Raw genomic sequence first — 19,393 nt, 5'->3', positions numbered from 1 at the left:
ATTAGGTGTATTTGCTGTTTATTTTAGTGGTCCCAGTAGTGGCTATACACCTTTTTTAATTTTAAATAAGTGAGCCCAATTTGGTTGCTGTTGCTGATACATCAGACCGGCTAAAATGACAACTTTTTGTAAGCGTTATCAATGTGGTGTAGATTTGTGCAATTTTTTGCAACTTGCTTTTTATAAATGTGCTAAACACGGGACAAGCAACAAACACCACCCACTTTTTACTACTATTTTTACCAATTGAGATTCATGGAGCAAATGGCTTCAGTATGTAACATTATTTATTAAAATCTGCTACATATTTCTGATATTTTGGGTGTGCTTTGTTGTACATATGGCCTTTTTTTCTTCCCTCTTTGCTAAACGTAAGATGCTATTTGGAAGTAAAATGAGGCAGAAAAAGATCTCAGCCCTGTAAGAATTACATTAATAAATGTGCACGGGTGGACTGACCATAGACCCTACAGGGAAATTTCACCATAGGCCGCTCAAGTCCTCTTCACTGCCCTAGCAGGGTATATAATGATCTGATCCTACCAGCAGTGATTAACACTGGGAACAGAATGCTGCATTGGGACATAAGAGCCCATGGATTCCTGCCCTAATGTTCACCCTTATAGGCCACAGGCCACTATATGAGACAGTGTAAAGATGCCAAAGGGACCAAGATATCTCAGATCACAGGCTGGAAGAGGCAACTTGGAATGGCACTCAGGTATGTAATTTTTGTCATTTTTCCTTGGCAACTTGAGGAGCATACTACTGGGGGCATTATAGGGATGATTACTAGAGGAATCCCAGGCAACATGTGGAAGGTAGTGCTGACTTGGTGTTTTAGACTAACTTACTCCATATCTTAGAGACAATTGGAAGAGGAGGACAGAACGTGGCAGCTATTGATAGCCACCATAGAGGGACACATTCTGGGGCATTATTTCGTGTTGCACTCTGGTAATTGGGTTTGCTTGGATGGTATTTTGTGCTGCACTATGGTATTGCTGACCCCGGCTACTTGAATTGTCCTGCCTCCTGTCAGTTTAGACCTGCCTACAACATGGGGCCACTTTAAGTTCCCAGTCCACCCCTGTAAATGTGAGCCTCTATTTTTATCCTTTGTGACCTTGTAAAACTGTTTTTTTGCCAGGAAATTCACTGTTAAACCAGGCACAATGCCTTGTAGGGTTAGCTAGGCTGTATGTAATGATTCCTTTCACTTAGAAATCTGTTGATTCATTTTAGAGAAAAAGTGCATTTAATTCATATGAAAATAAGCAGTTAAGTGAATTAAGGGCGGCAGGGGCGAACTGGCCCTAGACCCTGCAGGGAAATTTCCCGGTGGGCCGATATCCAGGGGGCCACCTGAGCCCTCCTCACAGCTGCCAGCCGGGTACATAACAATCTAATGCTCTCAGCATTAAGGGCCTGTATTATTGGGGATACAGTATTTGGTACGGCAGGAGTGGTATCTTCTGCTGCATTATGGTATTGCTGCCCCTCCTACTTCTGGTTGGCCCTATCTACCTGCCTTCTGTTAATTTGACCCCCGATACAACATGGGGCCACTTTAAGTTCCCAGTCTGCTCCTGAAGGGCAGGCCCAAGCCACTCCCTGTGCACCCTTGCTCCTCCTGCTTATTCTGCCAGCCCTTCCCTCAGCTCCTTAATTGTCCAGGTGAGATGCAGGAACCTAGCCCTGGCCATTACATGTTTCATCCTCCAGGTGCCCCCCCCCCCCCCTATTTTTTACTGGTTTTATGTGGATTCATTTTTTAGAACATGAATTGTATTTAGTTGCTTTTAAAAGTATTTGTAATAAAGGCTATATTTTAGCTATCACGTGTGTGTTTACATTTTGTTCTGCATATCAGCTATTTGGTGTTTGTCTGCTTCTATGCTTATGGACTGGTATTTGTGGGTTTCTTGATTGCTGACTTAGGCTACTTTCACACCTGCGTTAGGTGCGGATCCGTCTGGTATCTGCACAGACGGATCCGCACATATAATGCAAACGCTTGTATCCGCTCAGAACGGATCCGTTTGCATTACCATGAACAAAAATTATGCAAACGGATCCGTTTTGACTTACACTGAAAATCAATGGGGGACGGATCCGTTTTCAATTGCACCATATTGTGTCAGTGAAAACGGATCCGTCCCCATTGACTTACATTGTAAGTCAGGACGGATCCGTTTGGCTCAGTTTCGTCAGACGGACATCAAAACGCTGCAAGCAGCGTTTTGGTGTCCGCCTCCAGAGCGGAAAGGAGACTGATCGGAGCCAAACTGATGCATTCTGAATGGATTCTTATCTATTCAGAATGCATTGGGCAAAACTGATCCATTTTGGGCCGCTTGTGAGATCCCTGAAACGGATCTCAGAAACGTACCCAGAAACGCCAGTGTGAAAGTAGCCTTATTTAGTTATTTTTTAAGTAAGTAATAAATATTTTTTAAGAAATTGAAAATTTATGTTTTGCGTGATTTATTATTTATTCCTGGGATAACTCTTTAAAACTGTGTATGTTTGAGGTGCATTTAGACATGCTTTCATATTCTTGCACAGATTTAATTTTTTACCCCTTTTTTCTCTTCTTTTCAGAATATGGCCTGTTCTAACACCTGAATATGTTGCAAAAGCTTTTGTGGATGGCATCTTAACCAATAAGAAGATGATTCTTTTGCCTCCATCCGTGAAAATGTACTTGATAATGTCAAAGTAAGACTTGATTCAAAAATAACAGCTAAGATTAAATTGTATTATTATTCCAGTATTATAATTGCTCTCCTCTGACCCTGTAAAAAAAGACTGGTAGCCACCGATGTGTATAGGCATATACATCACTCACTGTCAGCCGTGAACAGGCCCATGTTTACTAAGACACCTTTCTCATCAGAGCTGTACTTATGACATGACATCATATGGATAGGTGCTCGGTAGAATAACTTGATTTCACAATGGCGTTTCACATTTCTTTTCAGCTTTCTTCCTCAACGTGTGATATCGAAGATAAACAGCATGCAGGATGTGCAGTTCGGTACCAAGTTCAGAAGTGCAACCAAAATGGATTAATTTGCCTAAATGAAATCACAATAGCAAAGCATATCTTTGGATACTTAATGTGGCTTAAAGCTAACACACATTTTGATTAAATATTTTTCGTCATTATAGACAAATTAGGCTACTTTCACACTTGCCTTTTTGCCAGATCCAGCAGGGATCAGAAAAACGCTTCTGTTTTTGATAATACAGCCATCTGCATCCATTATGAACGGTTGTATTATCTTTAAAATAGCAATGACGGATCAGGTATTAAAACCATTGAAATTCAATTGTGTCTGAGAAAACGGATCCGGCACCATTGACTTGCATTGTGTGTCATACCGGATCTGTTTTGCTCCGCATCCCATGCCGGATAAAAAAAACGCTGCTTGTTTTTCTGTTCTGTATGGGAACGCAACCAAATGGAACGGAATGCATTCTGGTGGACACCGTTCTGTTCAGTTCAGTTTTGTCCCAATTGACAATGAATGGGGACAAAACGGAAGCTTTTTTCTCCAGTATTGAGATCCTCTGCTGGATCTTAATACCAGAAGAAAAAAAAACGCAGATGTGAAAGTAGCCTTATTTACTGCTTTTGTGTGTTCTATCTATCTATCTATCTATCTATCTATCTATCTAGCTATCTATCTGTTTTTGATTGCAGCATGGTCAAGTCCCGAACACCAAACGACCACACCATGTGTGTCGTACCCTAACATGTACAGATGTAGCAGTCCTTTCTTGACCTCCACAGCGCACATGTTATGTATGAGAAAGGCCATCGTATGCAAACAGCAAAGAACGGAGCAGCATGCTATGTTAATAATGTAGTGCACCCACAGTCAAGATAAGGATTACTACATCTGTAAGCAAGTAGGAGCCAGCAGCTTTCCCTGGTGATAACTGTTAATTATTCAGACTGGTTATTGTTAGCAGAGCTGCTCTGGTAAAGGGGAGCGGCTGACGCTTTAACACTTTTAATTTGAGCAACCTTTTTTGTGGATCAGTCATGAAATATTTCTGAACATCATTTGTGTCTAAATGCCAGAGATAGCAGAGTTCTGCACTTAGCTCCATAAGTTGAATGGAGTGGCGGCACACATGCTTGACCACCACTCTATTCACAGCCATATAGTGGTCACAACATTTAGATCACTTTCAGTTTAATTGAATTGAACATCAAAGATTGTTTCAATGGAACTTTGGGAAGGTTTTTGCGGTCATAATACAGACCCTAAAATACATCTGCACAATATGTCTGTTTTAAGATAGCTTAAAAATATATAGTCTGCTTTGCTTTCTGCCAAGGAAATACATCATGTAATGGTCTTTCCACTCTTATAGCACAGAAAATAAAATGTACCCTTTTAAGACACTATATATAAATCACATTTGATTCAGACAATATAATTATGAATTCATAAATAAAACTTTTACTTGTAATAGTTATAACTACTGTTTCTTCTGCAATTTTGCTTTTTTTAAAAAAAATACATTTAGTTTTTTACTAATCACTATGCATGCAAGGTCCACAATGTCAAAGGGGTCCTATGTGGCACACAAAAGAGTGAAGGATGTACAGCATCACTTTGTATTGTATTCAATGCATTCTCCACAGTCCTCTTCTTCCTAAGTTTCCTGGAACTGTGAGGTCAGAAAAGAGGAGGAAGACTTATAGCACAGCACTGCTGTCTGCAGTGTCTTGTCTGCGCTGGGTCTCCCCTTCCGCTACCTGATTTCTGCCGCTGTATTCTTAAGGTGGCCATACATTTCAGATAATGAATTGCCGCATTGTGCGAACGATCCTACCAACTGGTACTTGAGCACAATAGCAAGTGATCAACTGAATTCAGTCGATCATGTCATCAACATGCAATTTTGGCCAATGAAAGGCCAAAGCTTTCCAGCACGGCGGATTACATTTTCTGTCTGACCATCGCAAATTACCATTCATGCTAGTTTTTAAAGCTACAGTGGAACATAATGGGCAAATCTAATATATAAAGCTGAGTATATGTATGTGTGAGAGTGTGTGTGTGCGTGTCCGCTAAAGGAATCCGCACCGTCGCATTTAGGCCTCATGCACACGACCGTATTTTTTCACGGTCCGCAAAACGGAGTTCCGTTGGTCCGTGATCCGTTACCGTTTTTTCGTCCGTGGGTCTTCCTTGATTTTTGGAGGATCCACGGACATCAAAAAAAGTCGTTTTGGTGTCCGCCTGGCTGTGCGGAGCCAAACGGATCCGTCCTGAATTACAATGCAAGTCAATGGGGACGGATCCGTTTGACGTTGACACAATATGGTGCAATTTCAAACAGATCCGTCCCCCATTGACTTTCAATGTAAAGTCAGGAGTTAATATACCATAGGATCGGAGTTTTCTCCAATCCGATGGTATATTTTAACTTGAAGCGTCCCCATCACCAGGGGAACGCCTCTGTGTTAGAATATACCATCGGATTTGAGTTACATCGTGAAACTCAGATCCGACAGTATATTCTAACATAGTGATGGGGACGCTTCTAGTTAGAATATACTACTAACTGTGTACATGACTGCCCCCTGCTGCCTGGCAGCACCCGATCTTTTACAGGGGGCTGTGATCAGCACAATTAACCCTTCAGGTGCCGCACCTGAAGGGGTTAATTGTGCGTATAATAGCCCCCTGTAAGAGATCAGGGGCTACCAGGCAGCAGGGGGCAGACCCCCCTCCCTCCCCAGTTTGAATATCATTGGTGGCCAGTGTGCAGTCCCCCCCCGGCCCCCCCCCTCTATTGTAATATCATTTGTGGCCAGTGTGCGGCCTCCGTCGGCCCCCCTCCCTCCCTTTATTGTAATATCATTGGTGGCCAGTGTGCGGCCGCCCACCCTCTATTGTAATATCATTGGTGGCCAGTGTGCGGCCTCCGTCGGCCCCCCTCCCTCCCTTTATTGTAATATCATTGGTGGCCAGTGTGCGCCCCCCCCTCTATTGTAATATCATTGGTGGCCAGTGTGCGGCCTCCGTCGGCCCCCCTCTATTGTAATTTCATTGGTGGCCAGTGTATATATTACAATATTAGAAGCATCATACTTACCTGCTGCGCTGTCTGTGACCGGCCGTGAGCTCCTCCTACTGGTAAGTGACAGGTCTGTGCGGCGCATTGCTTAATGATCTGTCACTTACCAGTAGGAGGAGCTCCCGGCCGGTCACAGACAGTGCAACAGGTAAGTATGATGCTTCTAATATTGTAATATTGCTAAGTAACCATGGCAACCAGGCCTGCAGTAGCGTCCTGGTTGCCATGGTTACCGATCGGAGCCCCAGTGATTAAACTGGGACTCCGATCGGAACTCTCCGCTGCCACCAATGATCGGGGGGGGAGGAGAGGGGAGGCCGCACACTGGCCACCAATGATATTACAATAGAGGGGGGGGGCGCACGCTGGCCACCAATGATATTACAATAAAGGGAGGGAGGGGGGGCCGACGGAGGCCGCACACTGGCCACCAATGATATTACAATAGATGGGCGGGGGGGTGCACACTGGCCACCGATGATATTCAAATTGGGGAGGGAGGGGGGTCTGCCCCCTGCTGCCTGGCAGCCCCTGATCTCTTATAGGGGGCTATGATATGCACAATTAACCCCTCAGGTGCAGCACCTGAGGGGTTAATTGTGCGGATCACAGCCCCCTGTAAGAGATTGGGTGCTGCCAGGCAGCAGGGGGCAGTCATGTACACAGTTCGTAGTATATTCTAACTAGAAGCGTCCCCATCACTATGGGAACGCCTCTGTGTTAGAATATACTGTCGGATATGAGTTTTCACGAAGTGAAAACTCATCTCTGAAAAGCTTTTATGCAGACAGATCTTCGGATCCGTCTGTATGAAAGTAACCTACGGCCACGGATCACGGACGCGGATGCCAATCTTATGTGCATCCGTGTTCTTTCACGGACCCATTGACTTGAATGGGTCCGTGAACCGTTGTCCGTCCAAAAAATAGGACAGGTCATATTTTTTTGACGGACAGGAAACACGGAAAACGGTGCATTTTCCGATTTTTCCACGGACCCATTGAAAGTCAATGGGTCCGCGAAAAAAAACGGAAAACGGCACAACGGCCACGGATGCACACAACGGTCGTGTGCATGAGGCCTTACAATCACAAAATTTGGCACACAGGTATATCAGGTGTCCGGGAAGGTTTTAGACCGGGTCTCAGCTCTCTAGTACGTACCGTTCCTGAGATATTCCCAAAATATGAATTAGCCAATAGAAGCCTGATCACATGACCCTTTTCAGCGAATAGGAGCTCGCAGGCCCTTAGTCTCCACATACACACAGTTTTACAACAGGTTTTCATAACAACCTAGCAATTTTTCTTCACTGCTGTAGATCAGCTTTAAAGGGGCAGGGCTTTTAAGGGAGCGGAGTGCTGTGGAGGTCACAGTTCAGGGGTAGGTAGGTTGGCCATTCAGGCCACCCTCAAAATATGAACTTGAAAACCCTGCCCCCAGGTCCCGCTAAGCCACATCCCCGACCTGGTTAGGCCACTCCTCACCCACTCCACTGCCAATGGGGATTGAAAAAATAAAGGTAAAAATCAACTTCTGGCAGCTACAGGGGTGGGAGGGAGGGTCACTTTCTTCCTGCAGCTCACGCTCAGACAGCACAGTGCTGCTGTCTGAGAGTGAGCTGTTCAAAAGGACATCCCTGTGTCCGTCCAGGCCCTGTGCTGGATGGAGGATGGGGAGTCTGAAAGCCGGACTGTCCGGCCTAAAACCGGACCTCTGGCCACCCTAGGGTCAGGCTGCTGTGGAGGTCACAGTTAAGGGGACGGTCCACTATGGAGGTCAGTGTTATGGGGCAGATTGCTGTAGAGGCCACTGTTAGGGCTGTTTCACATGAGTGGATGTGAAACAGCCCTAACAGTGGCCTCGTGTGAAACAGCCCTTAAGGGGACGGGGTGTTGTGGAAATCACTGTTAAGGAGATGGGGTACTGTGGAGGTCACTAATAAAGGGTCGGGATGCTGTGGAGGTGACTGTTAATGGGGTGAGCGCTGTGGAGGTCTCTGTTAAGGGGGCAGGGAACGGTGGAGGTCACAGTTAAGGGGATGGTCCGCTAAGGGGGTCAGTGTTAAGGGGCGTGGTTCTGTAGAGGTCACTGTTAAGGGGGCGGGGTGTTGTGGAGGTCACATTTTAAGGTAATAGAGCTCTGTGGAGGTCACTGTTAACGGGGCGGGTTATTGTGGAAATCACTGTTAACGAGACGGGGTACTGTGGAGGCCACTAATAAAGGGACGGACGCTGTGGAGGTCACTGTTAAAGGGGCAGGATACTATAGATGTCACTGTTATAGTGGATACTATCAATATGTTTTAACGATACACACAAACATTGAATTAAATAGATGAAATATACACTTGCTAAGCCGGGTCCTTCTGCTAGTAGATAGATATATATATATATATATATTACAGTATGTGTGTATATATACAGTATATATGTGTGTATATATAAATAATTTGATACTGTAACTGTAATAAGTAGAAAAATATGTCATGATTTATGTAGGACTGGGCTGGCCCTTAAAGGGGTATTCCAGCTTTTTGATATTACTGACCTATCCAGATAGGTCATCAATATCAGATAATGGGGGTCGGATACCTGGCACCCCCATGATCAGCTGTTTCATACAGCCACCAGTCCCGGAAACTAAACAGTGGACGGAACCGGAAGTAGAAGGTTTCCTTCCACTGTGTAGTGGCCGTGCTGGTGTATTGCAGCTCATCTCTCACTGAAGTGAAATGAGCAGTAGGGAAAATGAGAACATAAAAAATAGTCAACTGTTTAATCCCTTGCTGCTACTGCGCCAAGCCTCCATGGATCCCTGGCAATCTTTACTTGTTCTGCTGTGATGTCATGTACATTCACAGCGGTTTGGTACCATACATGCTAGCATCACCACTAAGGTTATATAAATGTACAGGACATCATCATTGCAGGAGAAACAAACAAAGATTGGCAGGGACCACCAGAGTGTTGGCATCAAAGGGAAGATGAATTTACCAGATGAGTAATAGTAATTTTTATTTTATTTTGTTGCACCCTCTATGGTTATGAAACATTTCACGGTCAGACTGGTCCTCTGGTAGGCCCAGACTCTGATGCAATAGTGGGCCCCAAAATTCTAGGAGAAAACATACATTTGGAGCAGCCTTGGAAAACACACAATTGCCACTAGGATCTATTTCTTTGATTGAAAACCTATTACACAGTATTGATAATATAAAATTTGGTCCTAGAAATGAGCGAACCAGCACATAATGAACTGGGTTAATTACAAGCGTCCCAAAAATGTGTCCTCAATACGAACCTGAAGCTTTTTAAAAGGGTTCACATTGGACGAATCCAGTGCATTTTACCGCACATGTCGGCAGGAAATAACACAAGGAAGAAAGAAGAAGGACGCTCACATGACCCTGACAGGAAGTGTGGGGAGAGCTTGCCCTGATTGGCTAAGCCAATTTGTTCAGCTGCTGATAAGGGAGGATGCGTGTAGCGGTCTCCGGCAGAAAAAGATCTTAGGTACAGTGTACAGTCACAATAAAGCTTAAACTCTAGAGTCAGGGCAGTGAAGGGAAAGACTAGAAAGAAGAGTAATTGTGTATAATAAGGAAGAGCAGGAAAGCTTTCAAGGAGTGAGGAACTGAGGCTGACCATCTGCAAGAACATTTTTTTTTTCTCATTTGAACAGAAAGACAGCAGTTTTTTCCCCAAACCTGAAGTTTCTATAGGCTTATTGTCAGTTTATTCCCAGTATTCATTTATTTTATACACTTATATAGCGCTACTATGTTTTGAAACTCTTTACAGACATCAGCATCAAGCTGTCCCCAAATGGGGCTCACAATCTGAGTTCCCTATCAGTATGTCTTTGGAGTGTGGGAGGAAACCGGAGAACCCGGAGGAAACCCGCGCAAACACGGGGAGAACATACAAACTCCATGCAGATGTTGTCCTTGGTCGGATTCAAATGTAGGACCCAACCACTGCACGGCACCAGTGCTAACCACTGAGCCTCTGTCACATCTGTAACAGGTCCCAGAAGGTCTGAAAGATTATCTACGCATTAGTGATCTGACAGCCTCTTTTGGTTTCACTTTGTCTGTGTGTTGCTGGTATGTCCACACCTCCTGTTCAGGTGTGGCTCATGTGACCTTTACCTCGCCCTATTTAGTCTGACTTTTCCCATCACTCCTTGCTTGGGATAGCTTCATTTGGTCTTGGAAGACCTGGAGTGTGGTTCGTGTTGAAGTCCTGTTCATCCTTCATCCTCTGAAGTTAAGTGTTCCGCTTGTCGTGTTTTGTATCCCCCCCCACACCCCCCGGTTGTTTACTAGGCCTCAGTGAGACACCAGGGAAGGAACAGGTGGTCTCTGCCCTGTCATTATCTTTAGGGCATCTGAGGGTCACCAGGGTTTCCTAGGTTCACGTGTATGGGTATCTCTACCATCCAGAGGTGCCCATACGGATTGGAGTTAGGCCTCATGCACACGACCGTTGTTGTGTTCCGTTCTGCAAAATGGGGTTCCGTTGTTCCGTGATCCGTTTTCGTTTTTGGTTTCCGTGTGTCTTCCTTTATTTTTGGAGGATCACCAGACATGAAGGAAAGTAAAAAAAAGTCTAAGTCAAGTTTGCCATGCAAATGCTAGGAAAAAAACGGACGCGGACACAGATGACAATCTTGTGTGCCTCCGCATTTTTCACGGTCCCATTGACTTGAATGGGTCCGCGTACCGTTTTCCGTGAAAAGAAATAGGACAGGTTATATTTTTTTGACGGACTGGAACCACGGATCACGGACGCGGATGACAAACGGTGCATTAGCGGAGTTTTCAACGGACCCATTGAAAGTCAATGGGTCCGCAGAAAATCACGAAAAAACTGAACGGACACGGAATAAAACAACGGTCGTGTGCATGAGACCTAATTCACTAATAACCAAGCTATTTCTCCACTTTGACTCTTTGTTGAACTTTGAGGTAGAAATATAAGATTGAAAAACAAGATGTCTGACTGAGACAACATGGCAGACCCACACGTAGTATCCTACAGTACCCTGCTCCTTTGCCCACAGATATTGCCCTTGACCTGTAGATTCTGCATACTTGTCGGTTGCCGAAGCTGCCATCCCAGCTAGTCCCATAAATACTTGAATGGCGATAAATCTGGCAACTGGGCAGGCTTAGGAAGTGTGCAATCCTTGCAGAGTGTGGAAGAGCATTATCCTGCTGAGAATCCCTACCATGACAACGACACTTATATCTAGGTGCGGTTTTTTTTTGTCAATGAGTGTATATGTGTCAGTCGAATGCTAATTTCTGTTCTGTGATGACTGTATATATCACAATGATTTTGTGGGTACTGCCACTATACCCATGAGGCAGCTTGTACATTGTGTGTACTGAACGGGATCCTTAAAGGGGTATTCCAATCTGAGACAATGGGGGCATATCACCAGGATATGTCTCCATTGTCAGCACTGGACCCGCACCTATATCAAGAACGGAGTGGGGAAAGTGTTTCCTTGTGTCCGGCCACCATCAAGCGCTCTCCAAGAAGTAAATGGGAGCGCACCGCGCTTGTGCAGCCGCCGTTCCCATTCATTTCTATGGGGCTGACGGAAATAGCCGAGCCAGCGCTTGGCTAGACCCCATAGAGAGATAGGTGCAGGTCCCAGAGGTGGGACCTGCACCTATAAGACAATGGGGGCATATCCTAGCGATTTGAGCATGCCACTCAAATTTCGCCGTCTGCTTAACAAACAGTTTGTCGCTCAATCGTACTCGTGTAAAGATACCTTTAGAGCTTCCTTTATCAGTATTAGTTAATTGCTTATTTGATGTTAATCTTGATTTTTTTTTTTTTTATCTGGGGACTTCAGAACCGACTACTGGTATTATATAGACTTTCACCTTAAAATGGTCATCTGGACCCAATTTGTGACTAAGAGGGTTCACTGTAAAACAAGCAATTGTATGTTACGGCATAATATACCTTATCACATCTGTAAACTACCTCTATAAAATACCACTATTCCTGATTGCCGCTGATCTTCTCCATAATACACTCATATAGTGGTTAGAACTAATGGCAGGGCCCGAGGAGTGTCTGCTGTGCACAAACCCTTGATATACAGCATGTAACATGACACTGCAAACATGTTGTGTAACTGATCCTCCCCTTAGGCTGCATCGCCAAGACACACACCCAGAATACCACAGTCCATTCAGAAGGTCTCAACGAGGCTGCAGCAGTAAGTATTTTTTTTAATTCACACGCTGTCACTAGGATTAATCTGTATTTACTGGAACTTTATGTTTAAAAAAAACCCAAAAACATAGAACGTGTGTCTTCACTGTCCAGAACACAGATGGTCTGAATTGTGGCCTTATGCAAACACATACACACTAGATGGGATCAGGACCAGATTTCACCACATACTGGGGTAGATTATCAAAACTACTGTAAAGGAAAACTGGCTGGTTTAGTTGCTCATAGCAACCAATCAGATTCCACCTTTCATTTTTCAAAGGAGCTCTGAAAAATGAAAGGTGGAATCTGATTGGTTGCTATGGGCAACTAAACCAGCCAGTTTTCCTTTGCAGCAGTTTTGATAAATCTTCCTCATAGAATTTGGTGTGCACACCCTAGTGGGGTTTATACGGGGTATTGCAGTCAATGTTTTTAGGTCACATGGCTTAAAAAAATGTTTAGAACACGGAAACAAGCGGACACACATGTATACCATTTGCAGGACCTGTCACAGAACCTGACATGTCTGTTTTAGTAACTGCTTCCATTACCCACGCAATAACAATTCTGGAGCAAATATTATTATGACTTAGGCCTCTTGCAGACGACCGTATGTATTCTGCGGTCCGCAAAAAAAGGATCCGCAAAAAATACGGATGACATCCTTGTGCATTCCGTATTTTGCGGAACGGAACAGCTGACCCCTAATAGAACAGTACTATCCTTGTCCGTAATGCGTAACAGAAATACGGACATACAGAAACGGAATGCACACGGAAAGAAAATACGTTTGTGTGCAAGAGGCCTTACCAGCAGTCTGCAATAAAGGTGTATGTGGGTCTTACAAGTTAGGTGTGTGCCCCTGCACAGTCTGACACTGGCAGCGCTAATTAAATAGTGTCAGACTGTGCAGGGGCAGCCCCCCAACTGGTAACACCTTGATGGACCTTTATTGTAGGCTGCTGCAAAATGTATTCATAACTTCTGGTAGAAAAAACTGAAGAATGGCCCAACACAGAGAGTTTCATATAAAAACGTTCCAGAATTATTATACATGTATGGGGAATTTCAGCCGTCACTAAAATAGACATATCAGGAGAGGTGTCATGTCCCTTTAGGTCTCTTTCACACGACCGTATGGCTTTTCAGTGTTTTGCGGTCCGTTTTTCACGGATCCGTTGTTCCGTTTCTGTTCTGTTTTTCTGTTCCGTTTTTTGTATGGCATATACAGTATACAGTAATTACATAGAAAAATTTGGGCTGGACATTAAATTTTCAATAGATGTTTCTGCAAAAACGGAACAGATACGGAAGACATACGGATGCATTTCCGCATATGTTCCGTTTTTTTTGCGGACCCATTTACTTGAATGCAGCCACGGAACGTGATTTGCGGGCAATAATAGGAACGAAAAAACGGAAACGGAATGCATACGGAGTACATTCAGTTTTTTTTGCGGAACCATTGAAATGAATGGTTCCATATACGGAACGCAAAAAACAGCCCGTAAACGGAAGGGAAAAAAAACGGTCCACTATTAAAAAAAAAAGGAGACCACTATTCGCCATATCACCAGAATGTAGGGGCTTTGAAAGTTGATTTTTTTTTTTTTCCATTTTTAACACAGTCATGCCAGGCATTAATTAATTCTTTAGGTCTGACAACCGATTTAAGTACACTCATTGACAAAAAAACAAAAAAAAAACGCAACTGGATAGAAATGTCAGAAATGATTGGAAATGATTACAGGTGTGGTCTGATTAGACACTGAGTCTTGCCACAAGAGGGCGTAAGTGCTTCCCCGCAGCCCTATAAAGAGGCTCAGAACCGCATCAATAAGCTCCAGTCAACTATTTTATTAGTGACATCCAAAGTTCTTAGATAACATGGTAAAGAAGTATATACTTCATTATAAAGTGTTAATTAAGCATGAATTCTAGACAGTATTATAATAGCCCCAACATGAAATAAACTAAACTAACTAAAACATATACACCCATATGAAATTGATCTTATGCTCCCTTATTGCCCATTAGTGCCTCCACACCATAGTTATGCTCTCTTAGTGCCCCCTCACAGTAAGGCCTCATATACATGGCCGTTGCCCACCCGTGCCTGTATTGCGGACTGCAAACAGCAGGTCAGCATTATACGGGCACCGGCCCTGTGCACCCCGCATCACGGATCCAGACCCATTCACTTGATTAGGTCAGCAATCCGGAAGGTCCGGTGCGGAACGGAGGCACAGAACCCCATGTACCTACGCACCGCAAGAAAATAGAACATGGTTTTTTTTGTGGTGCGGACGGATCACAGACCCATTCAAGCTGAATTGGTCTGGATCCATCTGCGCAAACTGCACGGATGTTGCCCGTGCAGAAATGTTTTTGAGGTGCAGTAGACAAGAGTAAGTGATTGAATGTAAGGGGTGAAAGAAACCCCAGTGTCAAACATGACAGCAGGCGTGCTGCCTAGGAATTATGGTAGTGCCACACACTGAGAGGGAAATATTAAGTTAAGGTAGGTTAGTAGACAGAGAAAACACAAGTAGTTACGTTTTTGAAAGATTCCGTTTCAGATAGAGAGAGGGCATAATGTTAGAGACAGCAGACAGACAGTCACTGGTGTTTTGTAGTAGTGCAGGGCTGGTGTGAGGAATATGGATTAATATTTACTGGCAGCCCTGATTGGCATTTGATTCACCTATTGGCATGTTCATCAGTGTACATGCAAAATAAGTTCCCAGCCATCTGAGTGTCAGCTGGCACGGAAGAAAGCCCCAGGGGTCCAGGCTTCAAGGAGGCCCCACGTGGAGCAGGTCACACCTCAGTCAGCCAGTTTGGAGGCAAGCTAAATCCTGCAGGAAAACCCCCCAGCAGGAGGTATCAGCCCTTGCCAGGATCAAGGATACCTTCCAGACATGTTGGCACCTACATTTCATAAGGAATTATGAATCGCCCGGCCATTGCAGGCACAAACTTGATACATATTTGTGTCCCGGTGGCCACGATGTACGTGCCCATGGGCTTTATTTGATGGGGGCATGCCAGGGAAAGGAGATATCCATATCTCCTCACAGAAACCAAATACCGGTACCATGTTTGGACTCTAGTTGTAGCCGGAACCCAGGCAGATCAGTTGGGCCCGGAACCATCTTCCTGCGACATGTTGGTCTGGGGCTATGAGCCCTAAGGGGTTTTATGGGTCATTTGCTCCCAGCACCAGAGAAGGAGGGGTGGATCCTACCCATAGGCGTGGAGTTAAGCGGCCGGCTACAGGTCATAAGCCCATACAAGCCAGAGGGCAGTGTCTTTCCTGAAGGGTGTCACATCGTGCCAATGTGTTTGGAGAGACCAGGAACCAGCTGACCTCACTGCCCCCACGTGACTGCAGCCAAGGGCTATTCCACCCTTATGACCCAAAGGAACTTCCATTTACCCGGTAACTGACTTTTACTCTGCTTAACCCTGTTGTACCCAAATAATCTGTATCTGTCACCTCAGACCACTGTATACCGTATTTTTCGCCCTATAAGACGCACCGGCCCATAAGACGCACCTAGGTTTTTGGGGAGGAAAATAAGAAAAAAAATATTTTGAACCGAAAGGTGTGCTTTTTGGTGGGTTTGGAACTAATGGTGGTCTGTGAATGGCACTATTACTGGGGATCTGTGGATGACGGACACTGTTATGGGGGGATCTGTGGATGACGGACACTGTTATGGGGGGGATCTGTGGATGACGGACACTGTTATGGGGGGGATCTGTGGATGACGGACACTGTTATGGGGGGATCTGTGGATGACGGACACTGTTATGGGGGGGATCTGTGGATGACGGACACTGTTATGGGGGGATCTGTGGATGACGGACACTGTTATGGGGGGATCTGTGGATGACGGACACTGTTATGGGGGGATCTGTGGATGACAGACACTGTTATGGGGGGATCTGTGGATGACAGACACTGTTATGGGGGGATCTGTGGATGACGGACACTGTTATGGGGGGATCTGTGGATGACGGACACTGTTATGGGGGGATCTGTGGATGACGGACACTGTTATGGGGGGATCTGTGGATGACGGACACTGTTATGGGGGGATCTGTGGATGACGGACACTGTTATGGGGGGATCTGTGGATGACGGACACTGTTACAGGGGGATCTGTGGCTGGCACTGTTACAGGGGGATCTGTGGCTGGCACTGTTACAGGGGGGATCTGTGGCTGGCACTGTTATATATGTGCCATCCACAGACCCCCCCCAACCCATAACTGTGCCATTCACAGATGTCCCCCATAAAAATGTCATCCACAGATCCCCCCCCGCCGCTCCAGTATACAAATATAAAATGTCTCATTCAATTAAGTTATTACACATGCCCCCCAACTCCTAATATTACCGTACATCCTAACCGCTTCAGTACAACGCAGGCAGGCGGGCGGGCGGCCGGCGCGTCACTCACTGACGTCACTTGCCTGCGCCGCCTGCTTCATTCATAAAGTAGGCGGCGCAGGCACGTGACATCAGGGATTTACGCTGCCGCCCGGCCTGGCTGCCTGCGTTGTACTGAAGCGGTTAGGATGTAAGGTACTGTTAGGAGTGAGGGGGCATGTTTAATAACTATTAATTGAATAAGACATTTTATATTAGTATACCGGAGCGGCGGGGCTATAGTACACTGACTGCACCGCCCCCGCCGCTATTGCCGGACCCAAGCTCCTCCTCCCAGTCCCTCCCCCCGCTCTCGCATACATCGCAGCCAGCGATGTAAAACTGCCAGCATTCGCCCCATAAGACGCAGGGGCATTTTTCCCCCATTTTGGGGGGAGAAAAAGTGCATCTTATGGGGCGAAAAATACGGTATATTCTCTGTGTATATTGTGTTATATCTATTGTGCCCTTACGGCGATTAAATATATAATTGAATCTTGTATCTCGATCACGAATCCCCACGTTCGTGTTTTGGCCTAGTTATAAGCTACTGTGGGTTGGTTTCTTACCCTATATAATCCCTTTAGTGGACCGGGCTTATATCAAACGAGAAGCTGGTGGCAGATTATCCGAGCTGAGACAGCGCTGTTTTCACTGCGGCCGTGAAAAGGCTCTCTCAGCTTGTTGCCTCTCTGTGCCAGCATGGACAGGAGCTGTAGGTGTAAACTGTACCAAGCTGACCTTAGCTGCTCCTCTGGAGGGCGTAACATCACGTTTTTGGTAAATCGTGGCCATACCGCATCTCGTGAGCTCGACGTAGGCTACGTCAAGAGGGCACGAGGTGTGGTATTCGTCACAGGTGGTATCAATGAGAAGAGGAAACTACCCTTAAAATATAACTTTTAATAATTATAAACTAAAATATTCATCTAAAAACAAACAAACAAATCATAATCTCACATATCAAATCAGTATTGGACATATATTTATGGGGTGTACTGAATTGTTGCCACACTTGTGGTCACTCATGTTTTTTTGGACCTTGAAGATGAGGGCATTCAGTGGATCCGATTACGCCTGAGCGTCAGCTGGATATCAAATGCTGCAGCGCTGATTGTTTTCAAATGTAAATAATATCATCCAGGAGAAAAAAGAAGAAAAATCTGCTTCTAGGCAATTTGGATACTTTCCCTAAATCTCTATCATGTCGCTGCCTAAAAGCAGAGTAATCGCCCCGATACAGGATTTTATCAGTGGCTAACCCTCGACTAGGAGTCCCTTCCTGTTAAAAAGGAATCCCATATATTGTGCTGCCTTTATGTAGCAAAAATCCCCTGTCACAGACTTCCCAGCGACAGTGAGTTGCAGGAGATCTGTGAAACTGGCAACACGTGGTTTGATCTGACATGTTTCCTTGTGGATCAATAGGCGTCTGTGTTGTTTCTGGTAATGGCCACACCCTTAACCTCCAGGTGTTGCTATTGTGGTTATTTTACCTTCCTTATTTATTGTTGCGTCTCCCACAATGCTGTGCAGTCTATAGCTTTTGTTGGACCTGTGGATAGTTGGTGGTTGGATCTCGGCTAAGTTCCTGGTTCTTCCATAGCCCATTTTAAGTTAAGTCTTTCCTTTCCCTTTTGTATTTTGTTTTGGTTATCTGTGTGTTGCATTTCCCTATTGTTTGAATTAGGCCTGAGGGAGACTCCTGTTCGTCCTTCCTTTTTGGAGGAACAGGTAGTCTCGTCCCTGCCATTAGTTCCAGGGTCTTGTAGGGCTAGGTATTTCTGCGCATGAACTCACCTACCTTTGGGGTCTGTTCATACTGTTAGTCAGTCAGGATTTTGGTTAGGGTTTTCATTAGGAGGTGTCCATCTTCCTTCTCTAGTTCTTAGGCCTTATTCCCTGCTCCCCCCCCCCCTTCCCTTCTATGCTCGGTGTGGTGTTTCCCTCCCACACCGAAGCGTGACATCCCCATGCACTGTACTGCCTGTCTATTGCAATAAGTCCCAATGCGTTTTCCCTTTGTGGTAGGTTCACTGGGGGACCATTTCTATAATGTGCACAATGATACATAGATGAAGGGAGCCAGTGAATGTACTGACCTGCAGCCAGAGATCAGAAGTTCACCGCAGGTCTAAATATCCCACCCTGCCTCACTCAGAGGTTGGCGTGCATGTACAGTATGTTTATTGCGCATGCGCCCGCACAGGAGGTAAGGGTACGTACTCCTGGCATGATGTATCTGATCATGATGCTGCGCATGCGTGGATGGAGAAACCCTTCGTCTATTAACGTCAATGCCAGAGTGCCGATATCCTTCTCCCGTGCGCCTAATCAGTGCGCATGCGCCTGTTGTAGGGGCACGTAAGTCAGCCTAAAATGTAAAGTGCATGTGCGCTAACGGATTAGAAAGGAGGTAAAGCAGGGATCATGTCACGGTATGAGGTTAGTGCCTCCTCACAATAGCACTGCCTCCTTAGTGCTTCCCTCACAGTAGTACTGCCCCCTTAGTCCCCCCCCCCCTTAAATAAATAAAAAAAAGTAATTCTGATCTAGTCCTGTTCCCCTGATGAACAGAGCATTATGCCCCAGCTCGTGCTCTCTAC

At 45.3% G+C, this 19,393-nt stretch overlaps 2 protein-coding genes across 2 annotated transcripts in view; both read left to right on the top strand.

Annotated features, from left to right (window-relative positions):
- The window catches only part of LOC120989758 (17-beta-hydroxysteroid dehydrogenase 13-like), a 174,799-nt gene extending 171,504 nt beyond the window's left edge, over positions 1-3,295 (top strand). The window contains exons 6-7 of the mRNA XM_040418054.1: positions 2,605-2,721; positions 2,985-3,295. Of these exons, the coding sequence (XP_040273988.1) occupies positions 2,605-2,721; positions 2,985-3,075 (208 nt within the window). The 3' untranslated portion in view covers positions 3,076-3,295. The remainder of the gene's footprint in view (positions 1-2,604; positions 2,722-2,984) is intronic.
- Positions 3,296-12,271: 8,976 nt separating this feature from the next.
- LOC120989759 (uncharacterized protein At2g34460, chloroplastic-like) overlaps positions 12,272-19,393 on the top strand; it is a 28,001-nt gene continuing 20,879 nt past the window's right edge. The window contains exon 1 of the mRNA XM_040418055.1: positions 12,272-12,351. The gene's annotated coding sequence lies outside the window, so the exon portion shown is untranslated. The remainder of the gene's footprint in view (positions 12,352-19,393) is intronic.

The sequence above is a fragment of the Bufo bufo genome, chromosome 2, assembly GCF_905171765.1.
Source record: "Bufo bufo chromosome 2, aBufBuf1.1, whole genome shotgun sequence".
NCBI classification, from domain to species: Eukaryota; Metazoa; Chordata; class Amphibia; order Anura; family Bufonidae; genus Bufo; species Bufo bufo.
Note: the sequence above shows the minus strand (reverse complement) of the source record. Positions and strands in the feature narration are given on the sequence as shown.